This window comes from Pongo abelii, chromosome 2, assembly GCF_028885655.2.
Source record: "Pongo abelii isolate AG06213 chromosome 2, NHGRI_mPonAbe1-v2.0_pri, whole genome shotgun sequence".
NCBI classification, from domain to species: Eukaryota; Metazoa; Chordata; class Mammalia; order Primates; family Hominidae; genus Pongo; species Pongo abelii.
The window spans coordinates 101,415,295-101,443,270 of record NC_085928.1 but is presented as its reverse complement, the minus strand read 5'-3'; the positions used below and the strand labels follow the sequence as shown (position 1 = coordinate 101,443,270).

The 27,976-nt window shown below is 39.0% G+C and overlaps 1 protein-coding gene across 9 annotated transcripts in view; it reads right to left on the bottom strand.

The window, feature by feature from the left end:
- Positions 1-27,976, bottom strand: part of SFMBT1 (Scm like with four mbt domains 1) — a 147,740-nt gene that overhangs the window by 12,419 nt on the left and 107,345 nt on the right. For all 9 annotated transcript variants that reach the window (XM_054552076.2, XM_054552071.2, XM_054552077.2 and 6 more), the window contains 10 exons: positions 18,703-18,791; positions 15,955-16,201; positions 14,827-14,921; positions 14,220-14,321; positions 12,179-12,329; positions 10,017-10,099; positions 5,691-5,817; positions 4,521-4,634; positions 2,468-2,510; positions 143-207 (listed from right to left, as the gene is read on the bottom strand). In XM_054552076.2, the coding sequence (XP_054408051.2) occupies positions 143-207; positions 2,468-2,510; positions 4,521-4,634; positions 5,691-5,817; positions 10,017-10,099; positions 12,179-12,329; positions 14,220-14,321; positions 14,827-14,921; positions 15,955-16,201; positions 18,703-18,791 (1,116 nt within the window). The remainder of the gene's footprint in view (positions 1-142; positions 208-2,467; positions 2,511-4,520; positions 4,635-5,690; positions 5,818-10,016; positions 10,100-12,178; positions 12,330-14,219; positions 14,322-14,826; positions 14,922-15,954; positions 16,202-18,702; positions 18,792-27,976) is intronic.

Genomic DNA, 27,976 nt, shown 5'->3' with positions numbered 1-27,976 from the left:
TTATAACTCTAAAGTCACAATTAAGAGACCCCTCTGTGAAGTCACATACTATACATCAAATGTACTGTTTTAAGTTATTTTCAGATATAGTCCATTAAAAGAAACTAAGTCTTCTTTTCCGTAAGAGGCCATGTGTTTATACCTGACTCTGTGGAGTTCAGCTCCTGATTCCTCAGGCCCTCGTGGACAGTCCTCGAGGATGGTACTCTGGGTCAAGAAAACACAGTAAAATTGTGAGATAATTCTTAAGATCAGTAAAGTGTGAGGCTTAGTTTCCTTCAAATCTAAGAAGAAAGCAAATGTGGCATGTTGCAAAATCTGTAACAGAAGGTACTCCCTTGATGAAACTTTTTTTTTTTTTTTTTTTTTTTAAAAGAACAAGGCTGGATGCGGTGGCTCACGTGTAATCCCAGCACTTTGGGAGGCCGAGGTGGGTGGGTCACGAGGTCAGGAGATTGAGACCATCCTGGCTAACACTGTGAAACCCCGTCTCTACTAAAAATACAAAAAATTAGCCGGGTGTGGTGGCGGGCACCTGTGGTCCCAGCTACTAAGGAGGCCTAAGGCAGGAGAATGGTGTGAACCCGGGAGGCGGAGCTTGCAATGAGCCGAGATCGTGCCACTGCACTCCAGCCTGGGTGACAGAGCAGGACTCTGTGTCGAAAAAAAACAAAAACAAAAACAAACAAACAAACAAAAAAAACTACAACAAAAAAGAACAATTGTTTTTAAAACTATATATAAGGCATAATGAGCCAATGGACAGTCTGTATATAGCACTGTGATATTCCATGTTCAAACTTTCTCTTCATTCATTGGGCAAAAAAATTACAAAATTTCTTGTGAGATGCTTAAACCACAAATAAACTACTCATTTTTCAACAGTCAAAGAACAGAAACTTTATATAGGGTGTGTTTTCTTCGTCCATCAGTTTTCAAATTAAAGACAAATTATGTTATTTAAAAAAAAACAGAGGCTTATTCTGTATGTAGCAAGCACTGAAAAAAGGCTAATTTATCTTTTAGAATGCATCCTAATTAAGGCTTTGAATCAGTTTTGGCAACTAAGTCAAGGAAAAATCCAAGGCCAGTCTTTTTTTCATTGTTACGTCACTTCTCTACTTGGGATAAATGTCTATGGCCTTTCTCTCCATTTCTGTTGTTAGTTTTATTACCCGCATAGTTACAAAGGTTTAGGTAGTTATAGAATTTGCTATATACAGAATTGTTTCCTCCTACTCAAATTCACATGTTGAAGCCCTAGTGCTCAGTATAATTGTATTTGAAGATAGGGCCTTGGGGAGGTAATTAAGATTAAATGAGGTCATAAGGGTAGGCTGTAATCCAATAGCATTGATAGCCTTATAAGAAGAGAGGGGTCGGGGGGTTCCGGGGAGAGAAAGATTTTTCCACCATGCAAGGACACAGCCAGAAGACAGCCATCTGCTAGCTAGGGAGAAGGCCCTCACTAGGAACCAAATCCACCAGCACTTTGATCTTGGATTTCCCAGCCTCCAGAATGTAAGAAAATAAATTTCTGTGGTTTAAAGCAGGGGTCCCCAACCCCAGGGCCACAGACCAGTACCCGTCTATGGCCTGTTAGGAATGGGGCTGCACAGCAGGCGAGGGAGCATTACGGCCTGAGCTCGGCCTCCTGTCACATCAGCAGCAGCATTAGATTCTCACAGGAGTGTGAATCCCATTGTGAACTGTGCATGTGAGGGATCTAGGTTGCATGCCCCTTAGGATAATCTAATGCCTGATGATCTGAGGTGGAACAGTTTCATCCCGAAACCATTCCCCACCCCAGTCTGTAGAAAAACTGTCTTCCACGAAACTGGTCCCTGGTGGCAAAAATGTTGGGGACCACTGGTTTAAAGCCACCGAGCCTGTGGTATTTTGTATGGCAGCCCCAGCAGATTAATAAAGAATTCAACACCCAATGTTTTAAAACACACATATACACACAGAAACATTTGTACTTTTAAGGTTTGAAGGCACTACTAATTAACTGTTTCTCAAAAGCTGTGTGTGCAGGTATGTTACAAATGAAGAATTTCTTGATGGACACAAAGCCACTCCTTTGAATGTGTCTTTTCTTTTAGAGTTGTCTTCTACCCCAAGCTTTATTTTTTTCCACTGTGACAAATCATATCCTAATTTACAATTTTTGCTCTTCCTTAATGAATACCAGCATGGGTACTCTTATTTTCTTTCTTTTATTCAACTACCTTAAGGCTCTAAAAGCCAAAGAATACTCAATTTAGACTTGAGAATGCATTTTACCCTTTTGTATATAATGCCATTTTAGAAAATGCATATACTGCAAAGAGAAGTATACAAATGATCAAATGTTGAATTAAAAAATTATGCTTCCATCTGAGAAAATGAGGAAATACACCCTCTGAAATAGTTATTTTTCTAGATATTCTAACTTGTAAACTGTTCATATTATTACATTACTTACTGTTTTTCTGGCTGAACCACTGCAATTTTCTTCTGTTTATGTACTGTAGGAAGAAAAAAATATATAAATGCCAAGAAAAATAAGAAGACAAAGGAAAATCTGTATGTGTATTAAGGTTACATTAGCATATTTAAAACCTGGTTCTGTGTGAGTGTGTGTGTATATATGTGTGTGTGTGTATATATATACACACACACATATAGTACTATAAATTAATGCTTATGTCTTAATATCTAGACTGAGGCACATTTTCTTGGTAGTGGTCTTTATACAAAGAGCAAAAATAATATTTTCAAGCCTCCCTGGGTCAGTAAGTGTTGCGAAAGCTCAATGAATAAAGTTGGACCCTTACCTTAGATCAGTGGTCCCCAACCTTTTTGGCACCAGGGACTGGCTTCATGGAAGACAATTTTTCCATGGACCAGAGGGTAGAGGGTCATTTCAGGATGAAACTGTTCTACCTCAGATCATTAGGCATTAGATCATGCAACCTAGATCCCTCACAGGACAGTTCACAAGAAGATTCGCACTCCTATGAGAATCTAATGCCGCCCCAATCTGACAGGAGGTGGAGCTCAGGCACTAATGCTCACTAGCCCGCCACTCACCTCCTGCTGTGTGGCCTGGTTCCTAACAGGCCATGGACATCATATATAAAACTTAACCCAAAGGGGATCAAAGATCTAAACATAAATGTAAGGGTTAAAACTATAAAACTCTTAGAGAAAAGCAAAGGAGAAAACTCTAAAACTTATTCTTAATAGTCAAAAAATGCAAACAATTCAAATGTCCATCAACTGTTAAATAGATAAAGAAAATGTGTTAGATTTATAGCATGGAATATTATTCAGCTATATAAAGGAATAAAGAACGGACACACACTATAATAAAGAACATGGATGAACTCTGAGAGCAGTACGCTAAGTGAAAGAAGCCAGTCACACAAGACCATGATCCCATTTATATGAAACGTCTAGAATAGGCAAACCTATGGAGACAGAAAGTAGATTCGTGGATGCTAGGGTGGGGGTTGATTGCTAATGAGTATAGAGTTTCTTTCTGAAATGATGAAAATGTTCTCAATCTGACTATGGTGATAGTTGGTATGTCAATTGTAACACCATAAAGCTGTTTAAAAAGGGGGAAAGTGGGATGCCACTTTCGAGGTTAGGTTGCAGAAAGACTCTGGCTTCCATCTTCCTCAACCTCTCTTGCTCTCTTGCTTCCTCACTCTGATAGAAGCCAGTTGTCATGTTGTGGGCTGCCTTATGGAGAGGCCCACATGGCAACGAACTAAAGGAAGGCTCCAGCCAACACCTAGCAAGGAGCTCAGGCCCTCAGTCCAACAGCCCACAAGAAGACGCATTCCTGCTGCTATGGTCTGAATGTTTGTACTCTCCAAAATTCACATTGAAACTTATCCACCAATGTGCTGGTATGAGAAGATGGGGCCTTTAGAAGGTGATTAGGTCACAAGGGCAGAACCTTCATGATGCAGATTAGTACTCTTATAAAGGAGACCCACAGAGCTAGTAGTCCCTTCTACCATGTGAGGACACAACGAGAAGGTGCCAACTATGGACCAGGAAATGCGCCCTCACCAGACACTGAATCTGCCAGTGCCTGGATCTTGGGCTTCCCAGTCTCCAGAACTGTGAGAAATAAATTTCTGTTATTTATAAACTTCCCAGTGTATGGTATTTTGTTACAGCTGCTAGAATGCACTAAGACACTTGCCAATAATCATCTGCGTAAAGCTGGGAGCAGATCCTCCCCACGTTGAGCCTTGAGATGACTGGAGCCCTGGCTGACACTTTGAGCGCAGCCTGTGAGAGACTCAGATCCAGACGACCCACGTAAGTTGCACCCAAATTCCTGACCCACAGAAACTGTAAGGTATTAAATATTTGTTACAATAAATAATTTCCTATGCAGGAACAGATAACCTGAATGTCATTGTTTTCTCTGAAATGTCCAGATTAGTTTTAATTGGCAGCAGCCACACAGAAGATTATTTAACAATCAATCCTCTAACCCAGAAATAGACAGATACCTCGTGCTCGGCGAGGAGTGCTGAGGGGGTGGCCGTTGGTTTCACACCAGCCCAAAGGAAATATATCCATGGATTCCACACTCACGATACATTCAGGTATAGGCTTCTTAGAACCTGTTTAGATTTAAAAAGAAAAAAAACAAAAAAAAACAAAAAACTTTTTTTAGACCATTAAATAACCTTCTTCATAAACTATTTTCTAGATAATGTTCTACTCTTATAATAATGCAGACACAAGTCTCCTGACACAGAAGTCATACATTTTCATGTATGATAAACATTATGAAAAAAACTGTCCTCCGTGTAAAACTGTATCAGGACCAAAATGGGTAAAGAATATACAGGGTGACACTTAAGCTAGGGAACGGCAAATAAGAAACTGGAACTACCACTGGTATCATTCAGACGGTTAATAAATATCACAGTCATTTCAGACAAATGGAAACCAAATGGCAAAGGTGACAATTCTACTCAATGAGAACATCAGTTCTGGTACTTCAGGAATAAGCCAGAAAAGAAGAACAGTGAATCCAAATCAGGAAGTGATTTGGCAAGCTGCTGAACAAGGATTGCATAAAAGTCTACATTCGATATTATCCTTGACATCCGCATTAAATGCCAATTCTACAAATCAGAAACAGTAGGTACCTTCTCAAAGTCTGACTATTTGGCAGAAGGATAAAAAAGCAGCTCAGGGCATATATGGTAACTGTACCACTGAGTACTCACGCAGTGCCTTGCATCCACAAACCTGTCCAATTATTGAATATTACTTTTAGCACAGTTTACCATTTCTACTCTATATACTTTTTGGTTCTATTGGGCTGCAGCAACCAAAATATTATCTCTTCAATAAGCTAGGTGTTAATGTCCATGCTCATGTAACTTGGTCACATCAAAATATATGCTATTTGACTTATGTTTTCCCTTTCCAGAAAATAGGGGACTCTGTAGTAAAGAATTTTTATTCATATTCATTTCCTAAAATTTGGAATTTGAAAGCCAAGGACAGGAAAATAAATATTTCGCTTAGAGTCTTGCATTACAAAAGTCTCTGAACAAGATCCCTATTTAAATAATCCATTAAGTTTAACAGGCAACATTACAGGAGTAAACAGGAAGCTCAAAGGAGAGTGGCCACAGGAAAGCTTCTGGAGTGCTGGCACTCACCTTCCAGCTGGAGCCACAGGTAGGAGCCTCTCACTGCAGTGATGGTAGCAACACACACTTCTTCAGGGAGAATGGGGTTCACCGCCTCGAGCTTCATGTTCTCCTTAAATTCATGTTCAGAAATTAACTAGAAAATGAATGAATCAAATCCATTTACTGGATTAACACAGTATTAACTCATGTGCTCAGCTAGAAAACCTTTTTCAAGTAGTACTTAATCCCTAGGTTTAAAGATAACATTTATTTTGCATTGTTTTGCTTTTTAATGAAGCAAAAGGAAAATGTCTGCCTTTCCTGGTGTTATAGGAAGTATACAGGAAGTACACACTTTGATGTCAGATATTCCTGCATTATTGCTACCTGTATGACCCTGCTCAAGCTGTATAACCTCTTTTTGCCTCAGTTTCTTCACCTGTCAGATGAGGTTGAGAACTCCCATCTGGCTGTGCTATTACAAGGTATCAATGAAATAAAGTCTCTAAGGTTCTGTGTCCTGAACCAAGTGGCTATCAACACTGTTGACTCACTTCCCCTCACATAAAGCACCCTATCATACCACAAACTGCCTGGTTCATACTTGTATGTGTATCATAAGAGGCAGTCAGGATAAAGAATGTTTATCAACAGTGGGAAAGGGTCATTTAAAGCAGAAAAATATCCAGCATCCATGTCAAAATGGACAACTGAACATCTGCATTTGAGTGTTCTCTCTTCTGACATCTAACTTAAAAACTAAAGTTGTTTTTGGTTTGCTTCTGTTTTGAAGACAAAAACTTAACATCTCTCTTAAGATGGACATAACAGGAAAGGAAACAACATTTTGTAAGCTAAAATTTAGAACAGGGTCTAGAAACTGAGTTAAAGGCGACTCTAAGCTGGCAGTAAAGAAAGCTAAGAACTGGAAGAACTGCCAGGTACTAGGCAACTGGAGGTAGAGGAGACATACTCAAAACAAGGAGGATTTGTTGAAAACATTTAAGAAACATTTAGGTTATGCCATTGGCTCCTCGACTCCATGCATTAGAGAAACCATTTCTTCCTCTCCCCTACAGAAGGTAAGATTTATCCTCTGAACAGGGTGAAAGAGAAGATGCCTAGGCAAGAAGACACAAGGAACTGCTGAGGGCATGTATGCCGTGACCAAAACAGCGGTTAGTCTATGGACTGCTGAGAGGCCCAGCCCTCCGCCTCTACCCACCAGGCAGGGGACTAGAAGACACTTCTTAGGGTGATATGATAAGCCCAAGAAGAAACACATAATGATATGGATTCAGGTTTCCTCAACAAATGGCCAATCAGATTCCACCCTATAGGAAAGTTCAAGGTTGACAAGCTCCATCTACCTGCTCAGAGCTTTCAATCAGCTCTTCCTTTTAGTCACCCATTCTTAAATATAGCAACAACCAAGAATTACCAGACACCTAAGAAGATGAAAGTTAGAGACCAAAAACAGACAAGCAACTTGGAAAAAGCAGTGATTATGCAAGAAGAAAAGTTCCGAAAAGGTGTGTGTGGCGGGGGGTGGTTAATTAACAGCCTCTGAGAGACAAGAGAAAGTATTGCATCCTTAGAGCAAGAATAGTATGATATTAAAAATAAAGAAGTACCTATAATCCCAGCACTTTGGGAGGCTGAGGCGGGTGGATCGCCTGAGGTCAGGAATTCGACAGAAGCCTGGCCAACATAGTGAAACCCCGTCCCTAATAAAAATACAAAAAATTAGCTGGGTGTGGTGGCAGGCGCCTATAATCCCAGCTACTAAGGAGGCTGGAGAATCTCTTGAACCCGGGAGGTGGAGGTTGCAGTGAGCTGGGATCGTGCCATTGCACTTCAGCCTGGGCAACAAGAGCAAAGCTCCATCAAAAAAAAAAAAGAAAGAAAGAACGAATGAACTATCCAGAGTTCCAGAAAATAAAAAACATGATGTCAAAAATTAAAAACTCAAAAGAAGGCCAAAAGACAAAGTTTAGGAAATCTTCCAGAAAACAAAGCAAAACGACTAAGAAACATAAAACAGGATAAAAAGATTTAAAAAGCAGAGGTTTGATCCAGAGGGCCACAACCAAATAAAAGAACTTCCAGAAAGAGAAAAGAGACAAAACGGAAGGAAGGAAATCAAAGAAGTGATTTAAAAAAAAATTCCCAACACAGAAAGGCATGAAGGTCCAGAGAGAAAGTGCCCACTGAGAACCCAGCACAGCGGATGAAAACAGGCTCGCATCAAGGTTCATCACTGTGAAAAGTGGTTCTATACCTTCCAGAAAGGGTCGGGGGAAAAGCGGGTCATCTATAAAAGAACAAAAATAAAAAGAGCTTTATAGCTTTTAACTTCTTGACAGTAACACTAGAAGTCAGAAAACAACTGAGCAATGTTTTCCGAATTCTCAAGTAAAATAACTTCCACATTGAGCCAAACTATGAAGCAAGTCAGCAGAGTGAAGACATTTTCAAATACACAGTGTCAACAAAAATTTACTTCCCTTGCACCCTGTTACAGGAAGCTACTGAGAGATGGGGATCCATCAAAACAAGGAAGCAAACCAAGAAAGAGGAGGCCATGAGATCTCTACAAAACAAGGGACTCCAAATCATACAAAAGCGGAGTGGGCAATTCCCTGGGTGACAAGGGCATTTCCATGATTAAAACTACATGGCAAGGCCAGCACGGTGGCTCACACTTGTAATCCCAGCACTACGGGAGGCCGAGGCGGGCAGATCACCTGAGGTCAGGAGTTCGAGACCAGCCTGACCAACATGGTGAAACCCAGTCTCTACTAAAAATACAAAAATTAGCCAGGCATGGTGGCAGGCACCTATAATCCCAGCTACTCAGGAGGGTGAGGCAGGAGAATCGATTGAACCCGGGAGGCAGAGGTTGCAGTGAGCTGAGATCGCACCACTACACTCCAGCCTGGGTGAAAAGAGCAAGATTCTAAGGAAAACAACAACAACAACAACAAAACCCACAAAAACTACATGGGAAACCTTTAAAGAGCAACCCATCCAGACAGAGAGTGGAGGTTGCTAAGAGGGATGTCTCTTTAACAAAAGTGTTAGGAATGACAGGTTTCTTGATGTGACTGCTTTTGGTAATGAGAGACTACTGGGAGGTGTGGAAAGCAGCAGCAATAGACAAAATTAAGTAAATTAAAAACAAGGCAATTATTATTGAGGATAAAAATTTTTAAAAAGAAACAATCATAAAATACTACAGTGCCAGGTGCAGTGGCTCATACCTGTAATCCCAGCACTCTGGGAGGCTGAGGTGGGCAGATCACTTGAGGTCAGGAGTTCGAGACCAGCCTGGCCAACATGGTGAAACCTCGTCTCTACTATAAAAATGAAAATTAGGCAGGTGTGCTGGTGGGCGCCTGTAATCCCAGCTACTCGGGAGGCTGAGGCAGGAGAATCTCTTGAACCTGGGAGGCGGAGGCTATAGTGAGCTGAGATCGTGCCACTGCACTCCAGCCTGGGTGACAGAGCAAGACTCTGTCTCAAAACAAAACAAAACAAAACAAAACTGCAGTGCTCAGCTGTAATATCTGAATGCATATCATAATGTAAAAACTCATTTTGTATTTAACCAAAAATTGTAACATAACTCTAAAGGAAGAAGAACTTGGTAAGACAGAGAAGAAAGGTAATAAAAAACAATTAAATGCTCATTTATCATAATTTAGAACCAACAGACTCAGCACCATAAGACAGGGTGAATTTAATTTGTTTTAATAAAGTCAAAGTTTTTAAATTAGAACCAAGTGACATGTCTAAAATAAATGACTCAAAGGTAGAAGCTTTTTATTTTGAAAATGAAGAAATACAAATAACTAGAATTACAGTGAGAAGAACAGGAAGTAGTTATTTCTGGGAAGAGAGACTGTGAAATGGGGTAGGGCAGGGACTGCTATTTTATCTTCTAAGCCTTTTACTGCTACATGGCTCTTTAAACCACATGCATGTATTACTACATGCATAGAATAATGGATACAAGAATTTAAATAAGCTTAATCATTTTTCTCCACTTAATATTTCAACAGTTTTTCCTATTATTGAATCATGAAAAATAATCATAAAATTTCAAATTCACATGATTTCAGCTAAGAAAAAATAAAACCAATAAACTTATAAAACTAACTTAATTAGCAAACTAACTGATTCACTTCTGCAGTAAATGTATTTTCCTTTAGACCATGTGATTACAATCACCACTGTGCTCATCTGGATGGAGTGAGATGATTATCTTCAGAGTAATAACATGGAAAGCAAGGGAAGCACAGCAGTCCCCCCAGCCCTGCATAGTGGCCATGAGGCCGTGGGGGTCCTCACCGGAGGGAAGCACCTCTGGGGAGCAGCTTCAGCACCACACTGTTTGAGGTAGTCAGCCCAGTCAAAGTCCTGGCTTGGGTAGCCTAGGTGGGGACAAATGAACAATGAGTGACACTATCACACTGCACACGCTTGCCTGGCTTCACCACTCACCAAGGGTCCACTCACAACTTCCAGTGCTGCTAGTCTGACAACTTTGATAATTTTAGAGGGGTGAAAAGCATTCTATAAATCTAGAGCACAGTTAATTTTATAAAATAGAGCAACTCTGGTCAAACTGTAATAAGACAATGAGACTCTTTGGACAAATTCGTAAACTTTCAAATTTCAAACTAGGCATTTATTTTGAGCACTATTTTATATGATTAGTTGCTGGCAATTTACCAAAATAATTTAAGACAGTTATGACTGCATTTGATTTGTATATATAAATCCACTCTTATTGTTAATGCTAAAGGGACTCAGGCTCTTAAGGAAAAGAGACAGCAAATAGTATTAGTTAATCTGCAAAGACGAAGACTTTTTTTCTTTGTTAAAGCTATTTCCTGAAATGTGTCTCAGATATCACTGATATAAATCCTCTTGTCATTTTCAGATTCATATATTACAGAATATCAATGCTTTTATAATCTAAATCATGTATTTATTTCAGAAAAATCAAGCTTAGCACCCCACTTAAGTCTACTAAGGTTCTTGATGGAAGCATCTCCAAGCTGCTGCTGACTCAGCACCATCTACATGCAAAGAGCTGAGCGAGGCCCAACTGCCTACTGTGTCTGAGTTGCTCTCAGCCTCCAGAGAGCTTAATGTCTCACAGGCAAAAAAATAGGCTACTCAAGTCTATGCCCTCTGACAGCCCAACAGTCCCTGCCTACCTAAGACTGGCACCATGTTCTCCCTTTGCCCTGACCTCAATGCCTGACAGTACATTTTCTGCCATTTTCAGTTATGTAATCTACTACCTTCCCTCTATTTACAAAGACACAGTTGATTTGTCTATAACAACACTGAAAGCTTCAGTATTTTTAACAATTGTTTCTTCTTTTTCACACAGAGGTGGCAAGCAGAATAAAGAACTTGGGATATCTAGAGCGTGCCTGCAAAGCAAGAACTTCCTTCTATGGCTGTTCTACACCACACCCTCCAACCAGGCATTCATCTGCTGTGTTCACTGATGGAGGAGAATCTAGGAAGTTCTGTTAATGTTTCCCCCTATTTTCCCCTTGAAGGGACTGGGTTGTACTCATTGAGCTTGTCACTCTCCCCAGGGATAAGCTCAATGCCTGGCTTATAGCAAACATTACATGAACGTTTGTTGAATGAATAAAAGCTGAATGGAAGACAAAGGTTCTGAGTTTATGACCCTTGTTAACAAGAAAGAGTACTTCCAGCCCAGTGTTCCAGCAGTCACCATTTAGAAAAGTGATGCTATGCTTTACTGAAAACCTACTAATAAATATACAGACTGCCAATCAAATAATCTGATTTGCTAATATTAAAAAATCAGATAAACATCTGACATGTTCTAAATTCTCTAAGTTTAAGAATATTAAAAATTTCAGTCAAGCTCAACTAACCCATTAATTAAGGGCCTTGATTAAAGGATCAAAGACTATATTTTGCAAAGTTGCAAATATCAGGAAAATGAGCTTTTATTTTCCTACCTACTGCCTGAGTTCTACTCTTCACCATAAACTTCTCTCTAGAAAGTCCCCTCCATGACAAGGCTCAGACACCTAAAGATAATCAGTAATCTACCTTCTAACTCTGGCTCTATGGCCTCTTCTCACAAGCCAGCCCCCAATGCTCACTGTGCATTCAAGCCCACCCCTCTGCCACCCCTAACAGACATAAAAGGGACTAAGGAGCCAGCGCAGAACCCAGGTTGGAACCTGGCTTTCCAGGGGGTTATGAGGGCATAGATATCAAAGTCAGAGGATAGAAAACACTCTCTTTAACAGTTTTTTAGCTCAATTTGTAACTTTCAAATATGTAAGTATATGGAATCTAGATCTTTCCTTATACTTTTCTCAGACCCCAAAAACATTAGGAACAGGCTAGGGCAAGAGGAGAGGGACAAAAGATTTAAGCAATGCCATCTCACATGTCTCATTTCAAGGAGAAACTCTCAAGTGACAATTCAGAAGAGAGCGAATGTGCACCTGGAGGGGGGCTGATGTGTAGGCCATTCTTCAGACTCCACTGCACAGGGAAGATGCCAGGACTGTCGGCGTGGCACACAAAGGATCGCCGTGCGTGGTTCTCAGGACGCAAGTCATCCATTTCCACCAGAAAGTACTTCTCATCAAAAACCTATACATGCAATTAATAGATGAAATAGACAAATGCACACATATATATGTGCTTTTTCCTTGGCACAGCCAAACATATTACAAAAGTTCATAGTCATGTGGGTATTAATAATACTAAACATTAAATGTTAGCTTTGTGTTATATAATACATATTACTGTTTTAATTAAATGCTTTTCATGCATCAATTCAGTTTTAATCTTCTTAACAATAGAATGAGGTAAGTACCATTTTATATATATATATATAGTTTGTTTGGTTTTTGTTTTTTTTGGAGACAGTGTCTTGCTCTGTTACCCAGGCTGGAGTGCAATGGCATGAATGTGGCTCACCGAAGCACTGCAGTCTTGACTTCCTGGGCTCAGTTGATCCTCCCACTTCAGTCCCTTGAGTAGCTGGGACAACAGGCATGCACCACCACGCCCAGCTAATTTTTTAAATTTTTGTAGAGACTTGGTCTTGCTATATTGCCCAGGCTTGTCTCAAACTCCTGGGCTCAAGCGATCCTGCTGCCTCAGCCTCCCAAAGCTCATGCTGGGATTACATGCATGAGCCACCACATCTGGCCCAAGTACCTTTATCAACTCCATTTCACAGATAAGGAGAATGAGTTCAAACAGAGGTTAAATAACTTGCCCTGGGTTACAAAACGAAGAAGACGCAAAACCTGGATCCAAAGCCACGTAGTTTGGCTCCAAACAAAATTTAGTCTAAGCTTAGTGAGAAACTCAGTTTAAGCTTATGCTACTATGTATCAGTTTTTCAAATCCTAGCCCAGTTTCAAATGCCAAATAACGAACTTTATTTATTTATTTAGTTAGAGATGGAGTTTCGCTCTTGTTGTCCAGGTTGGAGGGCAATGGCACAATCTTGGCTCAACGCAACCTCCACCTCCCGGGTTCAAGCGATTCTCCCGCCTCAGCCTCCCGAGCAGCTGGGATTACAGGCATGCGCCACCACGTCCAGCTAATTTTGTATTTTTAGTAGAGACGGGGTTTCTCCATGTTGGTCAGGCTGGTCTTGAACTCCTGACCTCAGGTGATCTGCCTGCCCCGGCGTCCCAAAGTGCTGGGATGACAGGCGTGAGCCACCACGCCCGGCCAAAGAGATAACTTTATGAACTTCCTCTGGCTTCCCACTAGTCCTTCCTTCAGACTCTAGGTAGGGCCTTCTGGCCCCACCTGCAAGCTCAGAATCCCTCCTTGCTTTGAGAATAATCTTCTTCCAAGACAGGGAAAACTTAAATCTCAATAGGTCAGATGATTTAGCACCCAAGCAACTATTCCTCTAGTAACATTCAACTTTGGCTTCTATTTTCAGTAAATGTCCTTCTGCTCTAGTTGGAAACTGAAATTCTCTCGCCAATGCCTCAGTTGTAGTGACTGAGCAGGGCCTTGATAACCTTACTTCTTAGTTTTGTCAGTATTCCAAAAGATTAAATCTGAATCTGGAATACATAGCTGGAGCCAGTCCACTGCCAGAACTTTTAACACTAACTGCCTGATCCCCATTCATCTCCTCATTCCAACGAGCTCTGCATCTGGTTAGACGTTGATGAGACTGCCTGCCTCCAACTTTACAGATACCTTGGCCTCCTAAAGGAGTTAAATCTCCTTTACTTATATACAGCTAGGCCTGCCCCAAAGAATGCGTCCCCTACTAGTCTAGTGCCCAGGCCCAAGGCTGCTTTGGCTACAGCTACCAAGCTCTGAAGGAGGAATGGACCACAGCAAACTGGACAAATACAAAACGTGCACAGAAGTAATTCTAGCAGTATGGCTTAGAAGGAAAAATGGGTTGGATCAATAGAACTTAAAGATCAAAACACTACCCATTTCCTAAACCAGTCACCTTGACAGGGATTCTTACCAAGAGAGTTATCCCCATTTTACCTTAACAACTGTAGCAGGAGAGATCCCAAAAGGAGACCAGGGGTCTACAGCTTCCAATTTCATGTTTACAGAGAATGTATGAATGCCAATAACTTGTTTGTCCTGAAATGCAGACACCAAAAGTGGATGAAAACATAGTATCTGTATCAATCTTATACTCACATGTAGCTGTGATTAACAGAAATGTCCAGCTCTGGTAAATCCTATAGTTTTCTTCTTTTTTTAAATGTGCAAAACTAGTCAATATAATTTTCTACCCTGGAAAAAACTATCCAGGAAAAAACAAAAACATAGAAAGTGCTTCTACTCTCTACATTCAAAGACAAGGAATATCTGGAGAAAAAAACAAATTTATTTTATCAGTTAGGGCTATGTAGTTAAGGGTAGAAAAGAAAAGATTCAAACTACTTTAGGAGAACTTGGGGAGATCTAGACAACTGTTAGAAGAAAACAAGGATGATCATCAGTCCAGGCTTAACACACCCTCCTCCTTCAGAGACCACGGCATTCTTACCGACTGCAGGGGCTACTTTACACTTTCACCTCCGCATTGCTTTACTCTACTGTAAGGAGAGCAATACCGATCTATCACATGTTTTGTTTTTACCTTAAATAAGTAAGATGGTAATGGCTCTTCCTCTTCCTTTTTCACTTTGGCCAAAATCTCTTGCCACTCAGCTTCATTTTTTAGATGTCTGATGGCTTTAATAAAACATGACAACATGCTTTAGATGATGAGAAACTTATACTTTTTACCTGTCCTGAAAGCATTCACATACACAAAAACAAGTCACTTTCCACTGGAACTAGAAAAGGGTTCAAGCCCACTTATATCCCTCTACACTCAAAGAAGTTGCACCTTAACTTCAGTACTTTGCTCTATGCAGAGCCTGGACAGCTTGGCTTTATGAAAATACCTACAGTAAGATCATAATGATTGTTGTAATCCATACAATTGTAATACAACATCCAAATTGGGGCACAATAAATGCAAATTGATTTAAACAGTAACTCTAGAAATACCAATATTATTGGTATTTCTTTTAATCAATAATTTGCTGTGACCCAATTTTCTATATGCCTAGCTAAATGCTCCCTAGATCATTTTTTCTTTATTTTATCTTGGTCAAGGGTTAGTATGGGTTGGCACAGTAGTCTATGAGGTATATCAATATGTGTGGTAAATTATAAAAGCAATAAAAAGAAAAGAAAAATAGGCACTTGGCCAGGTACGGTGTCTCACGCCTGTAATCCCAGCATTACAGGAGGCTGAGGTGGGCAGATCACTTGAGGTCAAGAGTTCGAGACCAGACTGGCCAACATGGTGAAACCCCATCTCTACTAAAAATACAAAAATTAGCCGGGTGTGGTGGCATGTGCCTGTAATCCTAGCTACTGGGTAGGCTGAGGCACAAGAATCGCTTGAACCCGAGAGGCAGAGGTTGCAGTGAGCCGAGATCATGACACTGCACTCCAGCCTGGGTAACAGAGCAAGACTCTATCTCAAAAAACAAAACAAAACAAAACAAAACGAAAACCAAAAGCAGAACAACAACAACAAAAAAAGAAAAATAGGCACTTAATTTAACAACTCCATATAAACTGTTTTGTAATGCTCTACTATGAGAAGTAACACAGGTTTTCATAATATGCAGAATATATTTTTTCAGCCTCATAGATATCAATAACATAGCATGTTAATGTCACAGAACAAAAATGTCCTACTACTCTTCACCTGAAGGGGGCTGAAGCTCATATCCCTGTTGAGCAGCCCAACCAACGTGATGAAGAAATGGATCCAAGTAATACAACCAATGTTCATAACTGTCAGAACTTTCAAGTCCTTCATAACGTAGCTTCAGCCTTCCTCCAATGTTTTCTACTACAGTAACAATCCAAGTGCTTAAAGAGTCCTGGAAAGCTTGACATTCTAGTCTGGATCCTGGAGCAATGAGATCTAAAGGATTCCTCCCATTACGGAGCTGTAGGATTAAAAAGTAAAACAATCCAGTAAGAGAAATTAACATAATATTTTTGAAAAGCCAACTTCTAAATGATCTCAAACCAGCCTTCGTATTTTTTACCCATTCAAAAGCCAGTGACACTAAATTGTCTATCATCATACAAGCCTCTTACAGTATTATTTCTAGGAGATATGAAAATGTTTATCTTAAAGAAAATCTATCTATAATGCAGTAAAATTACTCTAACACATCTCTATCTCTAGGACTATGTTATGTAGTTTCATTTAGTAAGAATTTTTAAAATGTCATCATTCCTCTTCTATTATAAAACAAATATGGGCCAGGCATGGTGGCTCACACCTGTAATCCCAGCACTTTGCGAAGCTGAGGTGGGCAGATCACTTGAGGTCAGGAGTTCGAGACCAGCCTGGCCAACATGGTGAAACCGCGTCTCTACTAAAAATACAAAAATTAGCCGGGCATGGTGGTAGGCACCTGTAGTCCCAGCTACTTGGGAGGCTGAGGCAGGAAAATCACTTGAACCCAGGAGGCGGAGGTTATGGTGAGCCAAGATCATGCCACTGCACTCTAGCCTAGGCAACAGAGCAAGATTCTGTCTTTATAAAAAATTAAAAAATAAAAAAAAGCAAATATCAAAATACCATCATCGTCATTAAAGAAAAAAACCAAACAAAAGTCAAAGTCACCTGTAATCCCACCTCAAAGAAAGAACCACAAGAAACACTTTGGCATACACTCTTTTTCTCCATACAAGTCAATATCCACCTCTGCCAGTCTGTCTGTTCCTATTTTTTGAAAAATGGAAACACTGTATACTGTTTCTTAATTTGTTCTTCACTTAGTACATCATAGGTATCTTTCTACGATAGCACATGTAACTCTTCCTCACGTTTTATAGTATTTTATGATATTTTACATGGTAAATGGGCAATAATTTATCCAGTTACCTACAGATAGTATTTCAGTTGTTTCTGGTTTTTTATTGATGTCACAACAATGTTCAAATGAACAGAGTAAAAGCTTTTGATTACAGTGATGGAAAGGAAAAGTTTAACTCTCACTATCTAGAAGTATATTAAAAACTACAATAAAGAAAAGAAATTCATTATCAAGTTATCACTCAACCATTTCTAATACACAACCTTACACTTTTTTCCTAGTAAAAACTGCTCTGTGACACTTACATATTCAGATATGCAAAGGGACATATGAACAAGTGGAGGAAAAGATTCAGAGCTAAAAGTCAGCATGGCAGAGTCACGGTCAATAAAAAGTAGAATAGTTTATCAATTCATCCATTCATTAAAATGTTACTGAGTTTTTAGTATGTATAAGGCCCTGGCTAAGCACACATAAATGAGTCAGAGTATAAAAAATAAAAACCAGTTTGAAATAGAGTATTCACCAATCAAAATTTAAAAGGGAATGTGAATGGATCATAGAAGTAAATGTAACCATAAAACTCTTAGAAAATACAGGAGTAAATCTTCTTGACCTTGGGTTAAGCAAAGCCTTCTTAGATATGATGTCAAAAGCACAAGCAACAAAAGAAAAAAAGATAATCATAATCTGGATTACATCAAAATAAAAAATGTTTATGCTGCAAACAATAAAAAGACAAACCATAGAATGGGAAAACATATTTTCAATATTTTGAAACACATCTATATTTTGAATGCATAATAATACATTCAACTCAATAATAAAAAGACAACCCAATTTAAAAATGGGCAAAGAAATATCTCCAAAAAGGATACAGAAATGGCCCATAAGCACAAAAAAAACATACTCAACATCAACAGCCATTACAGAAATGTAAATCAAAATGAGATGCCACTTCATACCCACTTAGTCAGCTATAATAAAAAAGATAACAAGTGTTGGCAAGGATGTAGAGGGATGGGAACCTTCATACATTGCATTTCACCTATGCCACAAAGAATTTTACCAGTATGACAGAAAGTGACAAGATATAACTTAGAAATGTCATAACCAATAAATCCATTTCACAAAATCAAGAGATTTATATTCACTAACAAGCTTAAAGGCCACACTAATTTAAAATGACTGCTGAAAAGCAGGTGGAAGGCAGAAGTACAATAGGTCCAATGTCTTCCGAGCGAAAAAAAAAAAAGGGTGGGTTGGGGGGTCTCCAAGTCACCTGGTGTGGGAGTTACAAATGTCCACCCTGAAGCAGAATCGACCCCTGCTCAGTTTCAGAGTGAAAGCCCTCAGAAGGTCCTATTTTCCAACTGTATAAAAGAATCTGGGAAATTAGATTTTTTATGTGTTAGCAACAAATCCAGAAAATATTTAGGCACTAAGCACGCCACCAGTTTGCAACCTTTGAGGGTAGGTTTAAACTTCCCAATACCTATGCCTATGTCTCTAATAATAACGTTTATTTGCTTCAGAGTGGTAAATAAGCAACTGATTTTAAGATTCTTTGAAAGATCAGATAGGTTTTCCACGCTGATGTGGCATGTAGTAATACTCACGCCCTCTAGCAGCGGAACAGGAGGACTACATGCTCCTATCAGGGTCTGCCGCAGAAACTCATCCCAGTCAGATACTTTATCTCTGATGCCTAGATGAGGGAATAAATGATTGATTACTCAAAATGCCAGCCAACAGAATGCACAGAAACCGAACCAGTGGAGATGGTTTAGAGGTATTTCTCATTTTAAGATCTAAGAGTCCAACATACTGCTTCTTTGAGAGCTTGAAAAGATAAAACAAAATAAAATAAAAATGCTTCTCTAGATGGAGCTACTTTCTGGTTAGTTTATTAAGAGCTGTATACAAAACAAAGAGAATAGTCCCAACTACCCGTTCCTATAATTTTATCCAGAAGGTACCTTACTTTATTTTTTATGATGGAAACTTTCAAACATACAAAAAGAAAAATGATCTAATGAATCCTAAGTGCCCTGGAGTCAACAACTGTCACCGCATGGCCAATCTGTTTCATCTAAACCAGGATTTACAAGCTACAACTCGAGGGCTTAATCCAGCCTGCTGTTTTTGTTAATAAAGTTTTACTGGAACATGGCCATACCCATTTGTTTACATATTGTCTGTGGCTGCTTTCACGCTACAAAGGTAGGGTTTTAGCAGCTTTGACAGAGATTGTATGACGACTAGTAAAGCCTAAAATATTTACTATCTTGCCCTTTACAGATAATTTGCCAATGCATGGCTTATACCCTCACACTCCACCCATGCCCAACCAAGGATCAGTTAGAAGACAATTCCAGATAGCATATAATTTCATCCATATATATATTTTAGTACATATTTCTAAAAGAAAATATTTTCTTACAAAACCACAATAACATCATCACACCTTTAAAAAATTAACAATAATTCCTTAATATCAAATATCCAGTCTATGTTCAACCTTCCCCAATTGTCTCATAAACAGTTTTGTCAATTTGTTTGATTACATCAGGACCCAACTGAGATGCACACATTGCAAATGTCTCCTTGATTTCTTTTCATCAGTAGGCTTCTTCTCCTTCCTCCCCTCTCTTGCCCCTACTCTCTCTTTTTTTACTCCACATTTGTTGAGACCTGGCCTTTGTCCTCTACGGAGTTTTTTAGAGTCTGATTTCATTGGTTGCGTCCCTGTGGTGACCAGTTGTTCTACTGTTCCCTGAATTTGCCATAAATCAGTATTTAGAGCTAGAAGCTTGATCAAATTCAGGTTAGACTTTGCGGGGTGGTGAGGGTGAAAGAATATTTCACAAGTGGAATAAGTTATACCCTTCCATCAAGAGCATGAAGAGGCACATATGGTCTGGCTGTCTCTCCCTTTGTGACATTAGCAGCTTTTAATGGTTACTTCATAGATGCACTGATTCATTAGGGGCTCAATGGTGATATTCTAATCGTATTATTCCTTCTTCATTTACTAACCAAAGAACTTCTATAAAGAAAAATTTCTCTTCATCAACTATTTGATTACGCTGAGGTAGAGTTCATAGAAAGAAGGCTTTCTTTGAACATATACTTGATTGTCTCTACTCTTTCTCTATATTTACCACCCTTTAAAATAAACAGTGGATTGGCAGGCATCTTCCAAGAGCGGCTAATGAGGGTTTTGTTTCAAAATTTCACTATGAAGTCATACATTAAAACAAATACATTTCAAGCCATTATGGCTGTTGTCCTTACTGACACTCTATCTTCAACCAGAGGCAGTCTCTTCAGGTTGGCTCCTGAGACCTTTTGGCATGACACTAGTAAAGAGCCACTGATACCTTTTTTTGGTTTTTGGTATGACAAGATGTTCCAGGATCATCTAGGAAATTGCCTGACCTAGTGCAGGACTCAGCTACTTCTGCAAGAAGCCCCAGTTTATTTCCATGGAAATGGTATTTAGAGACCTGGGCGTGCTCATCGTCACTGGGTTAGTGTTTCTCGGCCTTTTCAGTGTCTGGAGTTAATGCATTTCTTCTTCTTCTTACATCACAATACTTCCAATACAAATTCAGAAAGATAGTGCTTTCATTTAACTCATCCATCTAAGTTCTATTTCCTATCATGCTGAAAATCCTAGTTCTCAATTATATATTTCATTCTTTTTTTTTTTTTTTTTTTTTTTTTTTTTTTTTGAGACAGAGTCTTGCTCTGTCCCAGGTTCACGCCATTCTCCTGCCTCAGCCTCCCGAGTAGCTGGGACTACAGGCGCCCGCCATCATGCTCGGCTAATTGTTTGTATCTTTAGCAGAGATGGGGTTTCACCATGTTAGCCAGGATGGTCTCGATCTCCTGACCTTGTGATCCACCTGCCTTAGCCTCCCAAAGTGCTGGGATTCCAGGCGTGAGCCACCACTCCCGGCCACATATTTCATTCTTTATTTGCTTTTGCCTACCATATACAAACAACTATTTCAAAGTAACAACATCAAGTCTACCACCAATAATAGGATTACTAAAAATAGGTTAAGATTTTTTCTTTGCATTTTTTTTTTGTTATTGTTGTCCTTAGAGTATATATCCCTAACTGGGGATGTACTTTCATATTTTACTGTATTTTTAAGTTACTGAAATAGTTCCTCTGTGTGGTTATCCCACAAGCTCCATATACAGTTAGGTTTCCTTGATTTTGCTTTTGATTTTTAGGAATTGCTTTCTAAACATTTAATTTTGCTTTCTAGTTGCATAAAATATTTACAAGCTTCAAAAGTCAAATCTACAAAATAAAATAAGGTACATTCATAAAATTTAGCTTCTATTCCTATCTCCTTCATTCTATTCCCTTCTTTCCCCATAGGTAACTGTTTTCTAAATGATTCATTTTTTTTTTTTTTTTTTTTGAGACGGAGTCTTGCTCTGTCGCCCAGGCTGGAGTGCAGTGGCACGATATCGGCTCACTGCAACCTCCGCCTCCCGGGTCCAAGTGGTTCTTCTACCTCAGCCTCCCGAGTAGCTGGGATTACAGGCACACACCACTACGGTCGGCTAATTTTTGTATTTTTAGTAGAGATGGGGTTTCACCATGTTGGCCAGGATGGTCTTGATCTCCTAACCTTGTGATCCACCCACCTCAGCCTCCCAAAGTGCTGGGATTATAGGAGTGAGCCACGTGCCTGGCCAACGATTTATTATTTTGAAAAAAATAAGTTCACATACACACATTCGTATCATCATATCCTTAAGCTCTCCTCCTCCTCAAGTCTGTACACATTTTTCTTTTTTTCATACAATAACATATCCTGAGCCCACTCCTTGGTTGTATGTACCAACCTTTTTATTGCTGTCTATAGCTACTTTTCTTACAAAGTTTCCTTTGTCAGCTATCAAGACTGACAGCTGGTTTCTTTTCTACTGGCAGTTGTCTGTACATCTTTGTCCTTTTATTTTTACTCTTTCATAGTCTCTCTGCTTAGGTATGTCTCCTATACAGAGGACAAGAGTGGATTTTGCTTTATGAGGCAATTTGAATTTATTTGTTTACTTCTAATAAAAGAGTACATCCAGTAACACTTATTGATATTATTAATATGCATGGCCTAAATTTCGTATTGTTAAATGTTATATACTTCATGTATATGTAGTTTTTTTTACTATGTGATCTATCCTGTTTACACATATAGTTTCTCTTTCTAAAAGTCTCTTTCGGCATATAGAAAGGTTCTTATTTTTGTTCTACTGATTACCTTTATATAATACTTTTAGTCCTCTCTATTTTTGGACTACTTTCTATTTTGTTGTTGTTGTTTCTATAAACAATACTGAAGTTAGCTATAAGCCCTTTGTTTTCTCTCCTTCAGCATCTCATTTCCGGTAATATCCTTTTACTCCCAGTTAACACTTAAATAGTTAAATTACATGGCAATAAAGCTGTTTTTTTTTTTTTAAGACAATGAGTGGGTTTATACAACTATTCACGTTTTCCCCATTCTTGTCCCATATTTTTTATAATAATAATGTAACTACATTTTCAGAGCATACAGCTATTATATACCACAGTGTCTCCCTTATAACAATCATTTAGTTTAAGTTCTATAGCTATACATATATTTAATGTTTCACTACCATTTCTCATGCTAATGTTACCTCATTAATTTGCTCAGCTGAAGCTCATTCCCTAGTGGACTCCTTAGGAAGGGCTCATGGGAACAATTACTTAGTTCTTATCTGTTCATAACAGTTTGCATATAGCCTTTAGATCTGAAGTTCAGTTTGGCTAGATATAAAATCCCTGTCTCATATTTTCTCTTTCATTAAATTTCTTAAATACGTTACATTCCATTGTCTTTTGGCATAAACCATTGTTAATAACTCTGATGAAAATCTTGTTTTCTTTCCTTTATAAGAAACTTGGTCTTTTTCCTAAATAGCCGTGGTATTATTTTTTGCTTTAAAGTTCAATACTTTCATTAGAATAATTTTGATGTAGCTGCCCTCATTTGATTTTCCTACATAAATAGTAATCCCTTTCAGTATGTATTACAAGGCCTCTTTTATTTCTGTAAGGTTTACCTGAATTACGGTCCAGCATGGTAGCGGATTACACCTGTAATCCCAGCACTTTGGGAAGTTCAGGTGGGCAGATCACTTGAGGTCAGGAGTTTGAGACCAGCCTGGCCAACATGGTGAAACCCCCTCTCAACTAAAAATATAAAAATTAGCTCAGCATGGTGGCATGTACTTGTAGTCCCAGCTACTCAGGAGGCTGAGGCAGGAGAACTGCTTGAACCTGGGAGGCAGAGGTTGTAGTGGGCCGAGATCGTGCCACTGTACTCCAGCCTGGGTGACAAAGAGTGACACTCTGTCTCAAAAAATAAATAAATAAATGTTTACCTAAATTATAGTTTATAGTATTTTATTGTTTCATTGCTTCAGTTTTCTTCTTCAAGGACTTCTACTGCAGGTATGTTAAATCATTTTTACCTAGCTGTATAAGGTGTTTCTCAAGTCCTTTTTATTTCTTTGTTTGGTTTTTATTTTAAAATTTCTTTCCTTTTTTTCATCTGTTTTTCTTCAGATAGTATCCACGGTGCTGACTCATTCCTGTGCTCATTTTAACTAAGTCTTCATTTCCAATATTCTTTTATTTCCAGTTCTTGCCTAAGTTTTACTTTTTCTCTTTTCAAATCTTCCCTTTTCTAATCCTTTCATTTCTGAATGTTTATAAATTTTATTTATAATTTTTTTCACTGTTTCTATTATTGTTACTACTTTTTTGTTAGCTTATTTTGAAATGTTTTTATCTGACACAATGTTCATCTCTTCTGTGGTTGTTTCTACTCTTTTTTCACTGTAATAATCTTGTATGAGATTCAACTGAAATCCTTTTCTGTTGTTCACATTTAAATGAGATGCATTTTCCTACATACTTTAGGATGAGATGGTAGGCTAGGTGGCTTCATGTCTCTAGAGCTCCCTCTTCTATTGTTCCTCACAAAGTAAAAAATCTTCACAAAGGAGAAGCCCACAGACATCCCAGGACCCTAACACTCAGATCTTCGTTTCCAAATACCATTCTTCACTAAAAGAAAAGACTTCTTGGGGAAATGGCTGATTTCAGGGCTGAGACAGGAAAATGCTTCTTGAGCCAAAAAATAAGAAACTGCTTAAAGAATAATAAGACATATTAAAAGGATACAGTAGCCCGCTTGAAGGGGTAACCACTCACCAAATCTAGGACAGTTTCAGGATCAAAAGAAATAGACAGTAAAGGATTATAATCCATTAAATAAAATCAGAATCATGAGTCTACACTGATAAACATACCTACATATACACATACATACATAAATGGAGGAAAGGGAGAAGCTCTTTCTATAGTATAGTAGAAAGCCAATTAAGAAATGTAGAAGAAATTTTTTAAAACACCATTTGGTAATTATCGAAAAAATAATTGTTTCAGATAAAATTTATAAATGGATACTAAGAATAGTGGGTTAAAGTGTGAAGAGTAATGGGGTATTTTCATAATCTCCAAGTATCTTCCAACAAGACACTAACTAAAAAGCAAAAAATAATACCTTTACAATGAAAAAACTTGGCATATACGAACCTAATCAAGTGATGGAAGTTAATTTTACCTGTAATAAGACAAATCAATAGCATGTATCTTCTGATATCATGCACTGGAAGGGCACAGCTTTTGCATTTTTCCTACCAAAAGTGAACAACCTGAATGTAAGGAAGCATCAGACAAACCCAAATTGTGGGAAATCTGACAGAATGACTGGCCTGTACTCTTCAAAAATGTCAAGTTCAAAAAAGAACAAGAGTGGTTAAGAAAACACGAGAGACATGACAACTAAATGCAATGTGATTCTAGACAGGAATCTTGGACCAGGAAAAATACAGCATAATGAACATTACTGGGACCAGGACAGAATGAACACTGGGAAAACTGGCCTGTAACTTTCAAAATATCAAAGTCATGAAAGACGAAACCCTGAGGAACTGTTCCAGATTATAGGAAACTTATGAGACATGACAACCGAATGTAACACACGATCTGGGATTTTTCTTTAATTAAAAAAAAGTTATTGGCCAGGCGTGGTGGCTCATGCCTGTAATCCCAGCACTTTGGGAGGCAGAAGCGGGCAGATCACCTGAGGTCAGGGGTTCAAGACCAGCCTGGCCAACATGGCAAAACCCCATCTCTACTAAAATGCAAAAAATTAGCTGGGTGTGGTGGCGGGTGCCTGTAATCCCAGCTACTTGGGAGGCTGAGGGAGGAGAATTGCTTGAACCCAGGAGGTGGATGCTGCAGTGAGCTGAGATTGCACCATTGCACACCAGCCTGGGCAACAGAGCGAGATTCTGTTTCAAAAAAAAAAAAAAAAAAAGTTATTGGGCCAGGTGTGGTGGTTCATGCCTGTAATCCCAACACTTTGGAAGGAGGAACGCTTAAGACCAGGAGTTTGAGACCGGCCTGGGCAACACAGCGAAACTCTGTCTCTACAAAAAAAGTTTAAAAATTAGTTGGGTGTGGTGACACACACCTGTAGACTCAGGTACTTGGCAGGGGTGAGGTGGGAGAATCACTCGAGCCCAAGAGTTCAAGGACACAGTGAGCTAGGATCACGCCACTGCACTCCAGCCTGGCTGACAGAGCGAGACTCTGTCTCAAAAAAAAAATAGAACGAAATTATTTTAAATGTTATTGGAATAGCTGGTAAAAACTGAATAAGGCCCAGGCATGATGCATGATGGCTCATGCCTGTGGTACTAGCTATTAGGGAGGCTGAGGCAGGATAATCACTTGAGCCCAGGAGTTGGAGACCAGCCTGGGTGATATAGCAAGACCCTGCCTCAAGAAAATAGAAATGAAAATAAAAACAAAAATACTAGAAAGTGATATAAATATAAAAATAAGACCATGTTTATTAAACAATGTTCCTTTTAAAAAACTGAGTACTATCTGTAAACAGTATTGTATCAAAGTTAATTTTCTCATTTTCATATTTTACTGTAACATGAATACCTTGCTTTTAGAAATACATACAGTATTTTTGAATAAAAGGGCATCATGTCTAAAACTGACTCTCATGTGGTTCATTAAAAGAACATACGTAAAGCAGTGGAGACAAGATAAAGTAAACATCATATGTGTCAACATTAACAACACTTGGAGAAACTTGGCAAAAAGTCTCCAATAATTTTCCATATGATTCTCATAACTTTTTGGTAAATCTGAAGTTATATCAAAGTAAGAAGTTAAAAGAAAAATACCAAAAGTCAGGTATTTTCTTTCTTTTGAGACAGAATCTCACTCTGTCACCCAGGCTGGAGTGCAGTGGCGTGATCTCGGCTCAATGCAACCTCTGCCTCCTGGGTTCAAGTGATTCTCCTGCCTCAGCCTCCTGAGTAGCTGGAATTATAGTTGTGAGCCACCACACCCAGCTAATTGTTTTTTTTTTTTTTTTTTTTTTTTTCTTTTTTTTTTTTTCTTTTATTATTATTATTATTATACTTTAGGTTTTATGGTACATGTGCACAATGTGCAGGTAAGTTACATATGTATACATGTGCCATGCTGGTGCGCTGCACCCACCAACTCGTCATCTAGCATTAGGTATATCTCCCAGTGCTATCCCTCCCCCCTCCCCCCACCCCACAACAGTCCCCAGAGTGTGATGTTCCCCTTCCTGTGTCCATGTGTTCTCATTGTTTAATTCCCACCTATGAGTGAGAATATGCGGTGTTTGGTTTTTTGTTCTTGCGATAGTTTACTGAGAATGATGATTTCCAATTTCATCCATGTCCCTACAAAGGACGTGAACTCATCATTTTTTATGGCTGCATAGTATTCCATGGTGTATATGTGCCACATTTTCTTAATCCAGTCTATCACTGTTGGACATTTGGGTTGGTTCCAAGTCTTTGCTATTGTGAATAATGCCGCAATAAACATACGTGTGCATGTGTCTTTATAGCAGCATGATTTATAGTCCTTTGGGTATATACCCAGTAATGGGATGGCTGGGTCGAATGGAATTTCTAGTTCTAGATCCCTGAGGAATCGCCACACTGACTTCCACAAGGGTTGAACTAGTTTACGGTCCCACCAACAGTGTAAAAGTGTTCCTATTTCTCCACATCCTCTCCAACACCTGTTGTTTCCTGACTTTTTAATGATTGCCATTCTAACTGGTGTGAGATGGTATCTCATTGTGGTTTTGATTTGCATTTCTCTGATGGCCAGTGATGGTGAGCATTTTTTCATGTGTTTTTTGGCTGCATAAATGTCTTCTTTTGAGAAGTGTCTGTTCATGTCCTTCGCCCACTTTTTGATGGGGTTGTTTGTTTTTTTCTTGTAAATTTGTTGGAGTTCATTGTAGATTCTGGATATTAGCCCTTTGTCAGATGAGTAGGTTGCGAAAATTTTCTCCCATTTTGTAGGTTGCCTGTTCACTCTGATGGTAGTTTCTTTTGCTGTGCAGAAGCTCTTTAGTTTAATTAGATCCCATTTGTCAATTTTGGCTTTTGTTGCCATTGCTTTTGGTGTTTTAGACGTGAAGTCCTTGCCCATGCCTATGTCCTGAATGGTAATGCCTAGGTTTTCTTCTAGGGTTTTTATGGTTTTAGGTCTAACATTTAAGTCTTTAATCCATCTTGAATTGATTTTTGTATAAGGTGTAAGGAAGGGATCCAGTTTCAGCTTTCTACATATGGCTAGCCAGTTTTCCCAGCACCATTTATTAAATAGGGAATCCTTTCCCCATTTCTTGTTTTTGTCAGGGGTTTTGCCATGTTGGCCAGGCTGGTCTCAAACTCCTGACCTCAGGTAATCCACCAGCC